The 12,593-nt window shown below is 42.5% G+C and overlaps 1 protein-coding gene across 5 annotated transcripts in view; it reads right to left on the reverse strand.

Moving 5' to 3' along the window:
* Nucleotides 1-11,590, reverse strand: part of SNX12 (sorting nexin 12) — a 119,523-nt gene extending 107,933 nt beyond the window's left edge. For 2 of the 5 annotated variants that reach the window (XM_037002787.2, XM_037002786.2), the window contains exons 1-4: nt 11,295-11,585; nt 7,420-7,515; nt 6,742-6,866; nt 6,271-6,361 (exon numbers count right to left, since the gene is read on the reverse strand). In XM_037002787.2, coding sequence (XP_036858682.1) covers nt 6,271-6,361; nt 6,742-6,866; nt 7,420-7,515; nt 11,295-11,459 — 477 coding nt within the window. In that variant the 5' untranslated portion in view covers nt 11,460-11,585. Of the gene's footprint in view, nt 1-6,270; nt 6,362-6,741; nt 6,867-7,419; nt 7,516-11,294 lie in introns of all 5 variants that reach the window. The other 3 variants (XM_037002785.2, XM_073228105.1, XM_073228104.1) reach the window with 3 other exon arrangements.
* Between the last annotated feature and the right edge of the window lie 1,003 nt (nt 11,591-12,593).

Genomic DNA, 12,593 nt, shown 5'->3' on the forward strand with positions numbered 1-12,593 from the left:
TTTCGCTTTCGAAAGCAGCGCTACAGCATTCCCATTGGCCTTGCATTCCGGCCAATCAGCAGGTGCCCCCATGACCCACCCACCCATCTCCCGACGAAGAGGCCAGTCAGAAGAGAGTATGTGTTCCCCACCATTGCATTAGACCAATTGAAAGCTTGCTTATTTCTGACTGACGTGCGGATAGCCAACCAGAAAAGCCGAGGCCTGCCGATTCAGCCTCCTACTTCAGTCACCATCCCGACCTAGGTCCCCATCCCTGACTCGTCCCTACCTTGAATCTTAAGGTTTGGATCTGGGAGAAATCACCAAAAAGAGGTCCAAGCTGGAGGGTTGGTGACCAAAGAGGCAAAGTAACATTTACCCGAGTTCCCAAAGGAGATTGTGCTGCTCTAGGCTTGCCCTCACATAGTGCCAACTTGAGAAAAGCAATGGTCGGGAACGCGTCCGATAATACTTTGCCACCAGCTAATTGCTTCATTTTTCCCCAAAGTCAGGTAGGAAGAAGCCGAGGAATATCCACGGCATTTAAGATTTGGTTTATCTACACTGAGGAGTGGCAGGGATGCTCAACCAGCAATAAACACTGCTTTTAGAAGGACTAAAACGAAACGTGCAGGGAATTTTCCGATAGTGGCATCATTACAACTAAATGTACCAGAAAATGTAAACTAAAACTTAAATACCATTTTCACCAAATAGTTTGGATGATTATCAATTGTTTAATATTCTGCCACTTGGGGCATTAGAAACGTTTTGTGTGGAAACAAAAATCCACTTTGGGGGAGGAAACAAATTCTCATTTGCTGTGAGAGTCTAAACTGCACTCTTTAATAAGGTAATTTAGTAATATCTATTAAAATGTAAAATGCACACATCCTTTGACACAGCAATTCCTTCTCTCAAAATCCTACAGAAATACTTAATGAGCAAGGTTATATGTAGCATCACTTGTAATAGTGAATGATTGGGGACAAATTTCCATCAATAAGTGAATCACTAAACTGTCATACAACCATACTATGAAATGTTATAATGTTCTTTTTTTTAATAAGGCAAATTTCCAGTACTAATGTGAGAGAAAGTCCACATACATTACTAAGGAAAAAAGTTGTAAAATAGCACATTTAATATTCCATTTTGTTTTTTCAGACTATATAAAGTGTGTGGGTATTCATATATGTGTATGTGCATGTGTATATTTATACATTTGCACACGTGTATAGATGTATTCATACACATATATTTGTGCACAGGAAAAGGTCTGGGAAGATACATACCAAATTAAGTTATTCTTGGAGAATGGGAGTAGGGAAAGGGAATAAGGAGAAATCTTTTCACACATTTATATTTTGCTTGAATTTGTCAACTAGGATTACCTTTGAATTTCCACAATAAAACATTTTAACAAGTACTTTTGTAATCAGAACAATCAACAGTTATTATTTACATATTTTAAGTAAGAATAATAATTCTCTATTGGTATTAAGTGACTATTTCATTTTAAAATATCAGCTAAAAGACCCAGGATTAAAATTAGAACTGTAAATCAAATCAACACCGAGTTTCAATGGGGTACTCATGACCAGATACAACAGAATGTGGGCAAACAAAATCTAATCAGGTTAAGTGAAGAGCTGTTCCTTTCTGCGAGAGAAATACACTACAGCAAACTCCATCATAGAAAAAAGCCATGCTTGCACCTTTTTGGTGGCATCATCACCTCCAGGGTTTACTCAATGCCTTGGCAAGGTTTGGAAATAAAAAATTAGACTTAAGGTACCTCAGATAACATTTAATCAAATTCTCTCATTTTATAGTTGAGAAAACAAGCCCAAAGTGAAGCACATTGCCTACAGGTGCTATAGCCAACTAACAGAATAGCTAGCTCTAGAACCAAGGCCTAGTTTCTATTCCAGACCTAGTATACTTTCTACTTCTCAGATCTCCCTGGGTCTTCATTCTGATGACATATTGGGAAACAGTCTTAATTCTTATGAATATTAGACACCCCTATATTTTAATTTCAGAACAAAAATGCATGACAAAAAATGTATACACCTCCATTAGAACAGATGATCAAAAATTTACTGTATTTGGACAAAAAAACACTGGCAAACATGTTCTTGAAAAGTAATGCATAAATTTCTGTAAATCTATTTTACTGTTCACTTAAGAAGTACTGTTCTATCCAGTTTCTGGTTGATCTTCAATTGGCAGTGCCTCTTATTCCTTGACCTTCAGTTTCTCTAGATCAACTAGTTAATGCTCTATATACAAACATTTAAAACCACCAATGGAAGCACCTATTTAAAGGAACCTTGCTATGAATCCTTTTTTCTGTGTAATGTTAATTATTACCCCAGTTTGTCTGTTTTGTAAGGAATGAGTATTCTGTTCTCAAAAGTGTAGACAGATGATAGATAAGCAGGCGGGGAGGAGAGAAAAAATAAAATAGGCAACAATTATTTTTTTGTACAAGGAAAAAAAAAGATAAGAGGCAAGAAGGGTGGTTAGGTGGTTGGGAAAGGAGTAGCAAAGAACCACAAGCTAAGTCAGTCACAAAATGTTTATATTTTTAAAATAAACTTGAATACTGCAATGTATAAATGGACTAACAACCCACCTAACCTTCAGACTAATTAAACTGGTGTCCAGTTTTCAACTCTATGACTTAGGGACATGTGAGCACCTTGGACAAGCTTCAGAATAATAAAGATAAAAGGGTTAAAAATGAGCCAAGAAAAGAGAAATTAGAATTGCTATTGTGTCTAAGAAGAAGAGAAGACCAGGGTGACTCAACAGTCCTCAAAGATATGAAGTACCCATTTCAGTGAGCAGCTTGTCTGCATTTCCACAGCAGAAAGTAATTTTACTTAAATCATTAGAGCATATATGTGAACACAGAAGTGTCTCACTAAGGATACCTCATGAAACAAAAACTCCAGAGAGGCCTGAATGCTGCCCACCTTTCCACCCTCTACTAGCTCAACACCTCATCTCAAAGAATGTGTCAAAGGGTAGATAAAGCACCTTCATAATGTGAGAATTTAGACTTCTTTCGTGCCTACATTCAAAATTTTTCATTACTCTCTGTCCCCCAGGTTCCAGCGTAAGGTTGAACCACTTCTATGCTATGGATAAAGGGGACTAATCAGTAATAAATACCTAGATGCATGCAAAAATTGAGTTCCTTATAAAAGTATGCTTCTCCTCAGTGTTGATGGGTAAGATGACTTGGATTTGGTTTTCTTTAAGGACTCCTTAGTGTGCTCAAATGGCCCATATAACTCCAAAGAGAGGGTATTTACCTGACCTGATACTAAAAAAAAAGACTAGACAACTAACCAGATGTGCCTGGACCTCTTACTTTGTCTTTAGAATTTTCTTGTCGGGTATAGACGTTTCCTAAACTAAAGTATAAGAAGTTTAAGTTTTCTGAAGAGTCGTATTTTATTTTACCAAGACCATCCCACCCCATCTCCAGCCCAGATTTTAGCATAAGGCTGGGCACACAGAAGGCTATTAGTACTTGTTAAATGAATGTCATCAGTCCAAATTTTTGTTCAGATTTTATTTTATAGCTGTTTTGGCTAGTTATTCTCTAACACTGTTGCCTATGAGGGTTGCATTTCTCCTTAGTATTCCTTTCTCTTATCTTGCAAAATCATCTATTCTTCCCTGTCCACTCAGCTATCTTTCTTTAGTTATCTAATTCCTGAACTACCAAAACCTCTTAACTTCCTCAATTCAGCCCTCACACTTCTACTTAAACCCAAGTATGAATATTAAGTCACCTTGATTCATAATCTTTTGACCACATCACTTTCTGTACCTTTTTTCCATACTCAACTACATGATTAAAACTAGCTTTGACATCCCAAATGACAAAATTCCTACCTCCTCTCATTCTAAACCTTTCCCAAAAACCACTTTGTACGGGAAGCCATTTCAGAGTACACTGGTCAGATGAAAACATCCACCCATCAAAAGTTCTTAAGAGTTCATTCACCTTTCTGCCTGCATCAAATCTATTTGAAAGGAAATAAAAGGTCTCGATTGAGATAAAAAGCCTATGAAAGAATGTTTGTAAGGTAGTGTGAGGGTGTGTGGGAGGATCACAACCACATGTTTATGTACACATACAGGATATGCATATACATACCTACACACACACACACCCTCTATAAATATATTCTGCCCAAATTAGCACAAACCCACAGCTTAAAAACTAAATCTGCTAAATCTGACCCAAACCACAGGTACTGAGCCATGGCTACTTCCTGCAAGCAGATGAATTACCTCTGTAACAAAGTCAATGGCAAGTTCCAAAAAGGGTAGTAAGTAAATATCACTATAGGTACCTAGCTACATTTTTCTAATTCAAATGCAAAACTTACTTATCACCTCAGGATACTGACCATGTTGTATGATTTCTGCACAATACCCAGAATATCCTAGACACTAAAAAATACTAAATTTACAACTTAAGGCTTGCTTCACAGTGGTTTAATATGAACAGAGTTCAATATGACATTATCTGACAGAAGAATGAACAGTTTGCTGAATAAAAGCCCCGAGTCAGGATATATACATAGCAGAAATGGGGCCTCAGGCACTCAGCACTTGTGCACAATGAAAGAAGGAAATCTTTTTAAAAAAAAAGTAATAGAGGATACAAATAAAAAAGGCAGCAACACCACCAACTTTGGGGAGGTGGGAAAGGGAGCAGAGCCTCTCTCTAGGGGCTACTCAGCCCCTGGCACAGGTTCAGCAGCTAGAGAGCTGATATGTCTTGGGGAACTTCAACATTTATATAGACTCCAATCCCATGTCAAAATTCAGTCCTGTTCTCTCCATCAGAGTCTTGTCAGTCAGTAACCTTTTTTCCCCAAGACCCCATATACAGTGCTCCAACCCTTCCATGATAGGGAGTCTACACAAAGAGCCCCCACTTTCATCCTGACACCAGAGTTGACTTGCTCTCATTCCACCACTTCAGATAGGTACCAGACCCCAGCAAACAAACCACTACCTTCCAGACAGAAGCCCAGGAAAGCTGCCAGCCTCAAGAAGCTACTTCAGACTTGAAGATTTGGGAAATCCACACCTAGCTGCTATCCCTAGCTCAACTTCTGCTGAGAATTCTCATGGGAAACAAGTATAGGCAGCTCAGTGACCCCATGACCAAGCTGGGGAGGGGACTGACAACTTTCCCCTGAGCCCCATTCAGCAGCTCAAAGTGCTTAGGGGAAGTCAGAGATGGTGTGGTTTGTTTTTGTGCTTCTACCCTGTGGCAGCACTAAATGGGATGGGGGGAAGGGACAATGGAAGGAAAGGAGTGGGCAGGTACCCAGAAAATGATCCACTCCCACCCTTCAAGGAGTTACCTGGCAGTGGTGAGTTGCCCCCACCCCTCAAGCCACCAAACCTGCAAAGCTAACCCATAAAGTAGCAAGGGCTTGGGGAGGGAGAACTGTTGGCCCATCATGACTCACCTGCTGGTGAACAAGAATAGGCAGCCAGAGTGGGGAGCCACAGAGGAGAGGGACTGGGCAATAGGAGCTCCCCTCCTGCCCTATGGCTTTCTTCTGACTCAAGCAGCCATGACAATGGGCCCAGAAAACCCAAACACCTTGCTCCACACAACAGACTGCTTAGACTCTAGGAGGACTACTGCCATAAAAAGCAACCAGGAGGGAGGGAGTAATAAAACAAACTGCTGAGAAAACCAGGAGCAGGCCTAGAGAAAACAAGGAGAGCTCTTGGGTCTCTACCACCCTCCCAAAAAGGAAAAAGTTCATGCAGGTAGGAAAGGCAGGGTTTTTCCCCTGCTCTGTGTTTAGTTTTTCCCCCGCTCTGTCTTCCTGGTTAAACCTAAAAGTAAGAAAAATCCCCTGGACTTGCAGCATCAGTATGTATCCAAGTACCCCACCAGCACAAGACTCCCTGACCCCCCCCAAAGGTTAGTCTTCTGGTATGGGTAAATGACCAAGAAATGGCCTTCTAGTCCAATCCCCACACACACACACCCAACCTCAAGCAAAGGGCATCTGCCTGTGATTTCCCACCTCTCCTCAGAGAAGAGGATCCTAGCAGAGTGCCCACCATGTAGTCAGGTACCAAGGAACACAATGCCAGACAGTCTTATCAGGCCAGGGGATGGGAAGCCAACTTTAGATCAGAGAGAGACAGAGGCTTAGTGTAAAAACCAATGTCGTTTCAGCAGAAAAAGTAGAGGGCAAGTGGTGAGAGGCTCTCCTACTGGCGCACCTTCCCGGGGACGTAGTTCCTGTCAATTGCCTCCTCTTGCAGGAACATGTGTAGGCAGCGTTCATTCTGAGCTAGTGGGTGCCCAGCAATTCTATAAAGAGACCAAGATGATTATCAGTACTATTTGGGACCAGAGATAATTTGCAGAGGCATGGGGGTATAGACAGGGGAGGAAGTACAAGGTCAGCCCTAAGGTTCAAGCAAGTAGAGGATAGCAGCAGGGTAGCACTTCAACCCTAATTGTACAGGGGAAAGGGACAGAGGGGGAAGGCAGGGGTAAATCCACCTCCAATATGCAGTGCTTTCTCAGGCCCTGAGCTATAGGACCAGAATTCTGCTCAAAGGAATGGGGTTTTACTATCCCCACACCTCACCACACCACTGGCACCACATCGTATTACCCATTACAAAACATAAAGAAAGACCGTGATGGCAAAAGTAGCAAGACAAGCCCCCAGGGACTTGGCTTACTTGTTAATAAACTGTTCAAGGCCCTGCCTCCTTTCTTCAATGAAGGACTCCTCAAAGATCCCTTCATCTCCTCGAAAAGGGAGCTGCCGCTTCAAGGCTTTCCCAGGCAGTGGTGGTACTACAATCTGCTGACAAATGCAAAATATTAGCCACGTGGGAGATGACAGAGAGGGAACAAGACAGTAAAACACTGTATACCTCCTTTCCCATCAGGCATAGGGTCCATCCTATCCTACAGCAGCAACTTGCATGAACTGAGACTGTAAGGACAGTCAGGCTCAAGTCAAAAATTAATCCAACTCTGCTTCTGTGCTAGGACAGGTTTACCACCTCAAAAGAAAGGAAATCAACTCCAAATATTCTTCTCTTTAACAATGCACTACCATCTAAGAATTTAGCTAGGCCTTTCCCGACACTATATTTCCATTTTTAACACTTACAGAAGTTGTATGACTTTACTTGCTACTAAGTCAAGTAATACTTTTTATAAAAAACATGTCCTGAACTTACCACTTTCAAGTTTCAAAGGGTATCACTCAGATCCAGTATACGGGCATTTGGTTAGACAGTGTGTGTTCACTCTCTTCATTGCCTTCAAGATTTTATAGACTGTGATCATATGCCCCCCTCAACCTATGCAGATCTCCTCCTCCAAGGGTGCCACACAGGGAACCATACCTTACTATCTCGCTCCAGCTCATTTTTTAGCCACTCAAAGTCACTATAGCGCCGCCGTACACAGGACTCCTTCAGCTTGAAGATAGGTAGGTTTGTCTACAAGGGAGGAAGAATGAGAGAAGGAGAGATGGTAAGTAATGCTCAGCCTTTGGTGGCCTCCTGTCAGAACCACTTGGACAGATCCTAGTGAAGAAACAGCTCTTCTGGACCATGCTTCTATAACCATTTCAAGACACTACCAGGTGAATACCAATTCTTACCACATCCAGCCTTGTCACATTAGTGTTTAGAAGTTCCCTGCTACTCAGAATTTATCCTACAAATAGAATTTATCCTACAAATTGACTTGAAGTTGTAAGTAGGTATGCACAAGGGTTTTCACTGCATTTATTATTTGTAATAATAATAAATGCCCTAGTGGTTACCAAAGGGGAGGCATGGGGGAGGGAGGGAGAAGGGGATTGTGGGGTATCATGATTGGTGCACATGGTGTGGGGGGTGTCACGGAGAAGACAGTGTAGCTCGGAGAAGACAAATAGGGACTCTGTGGCATCTTACTATACTGATGGACAGTGACTGCAATGGGGTATGGGGGGGACTCGATAATAAGGGTGAATGTAATAACCAAATCATTTTTCTTGTGAAACCTTCACAGGAGTGTAGATCAATGATACCTTAATAAAAATAAATAAATAAATGCCCATCAATAGACAGTTGGCTCAATAAATTACAGTATGCCTGAACAGTGGGACACTATAGGGCTATGAAAAGAATGTGATATATATGTGCCAGTATGTAAAGATATGAAGCATTCAAATCAAGGTACAGAATAGTATCATAGCTTGCCTCTATTTATATAGTTTTAAGAATGGCTATGCACATGAATATTTAGTTATATTTATGAATAGATACTGGTAATAGTGAATGGCTTTGGAGAATAAGACTAAACAACTGGAATAGGTGGGTCACATTTTTCATTGCACAATCTGAATTTACCATGTGTACCTATCACATTTTCAACTGAAAAGTGAATTTAAGTTCATGGTAAAGAACAAGAAATAAGCACCTCCAAGGTATGTAATCCTGTTTTTCCCTGTCCATATCCTCTCCATGCTTCTAGTCCCACTTCATACAGGAAGTCATTCCTGACACCAGCTTAATTTACTGCTCTCCCTCTCCTCTGAACTATGACACTTATACTTTAGTATTGCCTGACATACTATTGTTTTATGCATCATAGTTAGTCTTACTACCTAACTAAACCATAATTTCACTGAACTCAGGAGCCATGACTACTTTCACACGTCCCTAAATGCAGACTTATGCAAGTTAATCAACAAATATTCAACTGATTAATAGAGGGCCTATATATCTGTTTACTCTCCTTATCTAGAAAATGGAGCAAAAACAGTAATTACATTAACTTGGCTTACCATAGCTCACGCCCTATATCAATCATCTTATTCCCACATCTTAATTATGCCAAGGCTCTAATGGTAACATAAACCCCCAACAAAAAGCCCTGATTCTCACTCCTGTTTACAAGTTCTAAATAGAAATGGCCAGCTGCATGTATTAATACTATTTCCCACCAGCCAATTCATATCAACAGGTGGAAAAGGAACAAATGGCCTTTCCTTTCTCCACAACTGCCGCAGGGAAAGAAAAGAGCATCTTGGAGCTGCACTAGAGCTTCACATAGTCCTCACTCACTACACAATGCTTTGTAGTGCTTGTATGGAAATTCTCTTTTCAGGATCCAGTTCTAGGTGTGGGTTATCAAAAGTCAAAAAATTAGCCAAGTTACATTAGTTACAACTCTACCCAGGATCAAGGTCCAAGGAAGGACAATGAGTTGAAGTGGAGTAAGGAAATGTAAGTAACATTTTATTACCGAAACTATTCTTTAGAGGAATAAATAAGAAACCAAACAGTGGTTTCTTTGGAAAAGGGAACCTCTGGAAGGCAGAGGAAGGGAGGCAGACTTAGTTTTTACAGTACGGTCTTTTTTGAACCTTTTGAATTTTGTAACATGGCATGTATTAACTTCTCAAAATAAACCATCACAGAGAACATTCTCGGAATCCTGCAAGAAATATACATGCATATCAAATCATCACATTGTACACCTTAAACTTATGCAAGGTTTTATGCCAATTTTATCTCGATAAAGCTGGGGGAAACATAATCCTGCAAAAATGAAAGCCCATGTGATTCTGTTTCCACCAGAGTTCATTACAAATAACCATGATCCCCAAACAGCAGAACCTTAACTAGTGGAGTTTTATAGAAGCCAACCGAAGGACCAAAGAAAAAAAAAACTGCTGAGTGCTGAGTAGATTCTTCCAAGACAGTGAAACCACCCACCGTCGTTTTGTGGACTTCCTCCTTTGACTCACAAAAATGCTATTCCCTCCCCTCCCCCACAGGATGGTGACAATAATGGCCTCTTATCTCAGCACCTAGCCATCTAAGCAAGAGGCTATGCACTAGGATAGGATAGTCTCCCAGTTCCAACCTTCAACTTCCATTCTTCCCCAAAGAGATGATCTCAAATAGTTCTTATACAGACAAGTTTTTGGTTTTTGGTTTTCGATTTTTGCTATTTGCTTTTCTTTGGATTTTGCCAGACTTGGAATTTGGAGATCATCATTTCTCAATTTAGATTTCAAAGCCCAAGTAGGAGACACACTCTAATTCAATTCATTCACTCATTCAAAAATGAAAGCACATAATTCTTTTAGGTCTTTAAATGCTGTTTGAGCAGCATGCTGTCCATAGAAAATATTCTGGCCCTCTAGTCAGAGAAGAAAACATAAGGAAAATTAGAAAATGGTCAACCTTTTTTGCCTGTAACCACTTCAACTGGGCAAAAGAACCTGCAAGCCACATACTCTATCTGCACATTCCATCTTTGCAATGTGGACTAAGAACTAGAGAATAAAGTCCACTGTAGGGCACACTAGAAGAAACCACTCTACTCCTGGGGCGGTCCTGAAATGTCATATATTAAAGTAACTACGGCCAGGGTCTGAATCCAAAAAGTTAATCTAGGGCAGAAAGGGCAAATGCCAGTACATACACTGAAAATTTAAATGAGAGCCAATAAATATTGAAATAAACATTCTGGATACTTCAAATCTAAAGGATCAGCACAGGATGTGAGCAGTGACTGACAATCCACCAATCCCAGTGCAAGGCCAGGTTTCACAGTGAGACACAGCATGTGGTACCTGAGAAAACTTAAGCATGAAGTACTTCTCTCCTTCAGATGCTAATTCTAAACAAGTATGGGGAGCATTCAATCTCAAGGAGATTTCCCTTGCTTACTTCTACTCCACCAAGCCCACTGTCTCCCTTTCCGGGAGTCTATCTTCCCTTTGGTCCAGGCTTTGCTTAAGTCCATCATTCCAGGGGAACTCCGTTAGGAAGAAGCCCGGCCTTCCTGCCCTCCCTCTTCACACGGACTTCCCACAACCTAGTTTAGATATGCAACCCAGTAATAGATTGCCTTGGCTTTCCATCCCCCAGCACCTCTTCCTCTCTTCCTTCCCTCCTGTCGCTAGAGTCATGACTCCTATGTCCTCCAATTCTCAACTCTAATCTTTCCCATCCTCCCCACCTTATCCAGCCATGCTTCACTTCTTGCTCTTGGCTACATGTTTTCCCTCACCCCGGTCCGACGTTCCCCTCAGGAGTTCTGTGTACCCTTGGGTCACAAAGCGAGTCAGCAGACCTCTTCCCAAGCCTATTAAGCCCCTAACCCCCAAATGACCCTTTCCAATGTGTTCTCCACCGTTAGTCGTCCCCCTGGCAGGCTCCTCGGCCCAGCCGCTCGGTCCTCCCTCAGCTGTCTCCCTCACCCCGTGACTTACCCGCATGCGAACCTCATAGGTGGTGAAGCGAGCGCGGCCCACGCCCACCGTCTGTGGATTAAAGATGTCGATCTCCAGGAAGTTACTTGGCGGCCCGTAAGCGTCCGTCAGGTCCTGTGGCTTCGAGTTAAGGCGCCGAGTGTCAGCTACCGCCGTGTCCGACATCTTTCCGAAGCAGAGCCCGGGACCGGGGAAGGAAGGGAAGGGGCCAGAGGCAGAATCGCGCACGGCCCCTCCCGTTTACAAAATAACCAGCCAACCCATGGACGGTGGCCCCGCGCAAGCGCACCCACGCACGCATGCACGTATGCACGCACGTGCACGTCTCCCCGGCCCTGCCCGGCCCGGCACCCTGAGTAACAACCGCACTTCCCGCAGTGAGTACTGGACGTAGGAGGCAGCATTCAGGTTTCCGGACGCCATTCGCGGCCACCCCGGAACCTGCATTTCCAATACGCAAAACCCAATATCCTGGGAAGCAGCGGAATCCGCCAATCGCTGCTTCTCAACTCAGTAAGTTGTCTACACTGTATATCAATCAGCATTAGGCACTGCGCCGCGAACTGGGATGCTGCGGTGAAAGGCCGAAGCCCAGTAACCTGAAAAAGTCAGGGTTTTGCGCGAAAATAGAAGGTTGGTCTCCGGAGGCTGGGGTTCCACCAATAGTCCTAAGAACCTAGAACGCAGCCCCTCCGTTTGTGCCATTGATAGTTTCAGTTCATTTCCACACGCATTTGCGCACTCGGTGCGCACTGGCTATGGTGCTGAGACTGGGACTGTGGACGTAGTCAGAGTAGGGTGAGGGCCTCCGGAGGGGGCAGAGCGGGATATTTGCAGTCAGAGCAGTGTAACTACATGCAAGGAAACCCCCCTACTAAGTCTCTGTGTTAAACATTAAGCTCTAGAATCATTCTTCCGTGAGATCAGTTAATGTTACCCAGATAAAGAAGAGTAGCACGTTTTATTATGCTAATCATTTTTAACCATGTGTAAGATTCACTTTAGCATACTAAAAGGCCCAGGCCTATGTGCTGTCTTTCCTCCTTCAGATCTGACAAGGTGATTTTGCAAACTGAGCAACTAACTTAGCATGCAGACCCAGCTGTAGACATGGTAAAAGGCAGGAAGAATTCCATCTTAAAAGATTGCATTTTAACACCCAGGAAGTTTAAGAGGCAGGATTCTTTAGCAAATAGACAATACCTCATCCCACCTTGGGGGCTGGGCAGACAGCCTTTTGATGTGCTCCCGGACCAAGGCGCCAGTGTCCCAGAGAGAAATCAAGGCAGAAAATTCCTT

The sequence above is a fragment of the Manis javanica genome, chromosome X (genome assembly GCF_040802235.1).
Source record: "Manis javanica isolate MJ-LG chromosome X, MJ_LKY, whole genome shotgun sequence".
In the NCBI taxonomy this organism is placed as follows: domain Eukaryota; kingdom Metazoa; phylum Chordata; class Mammalia; order Pholidota; family Manidae; genus Manis; species Manis javanica.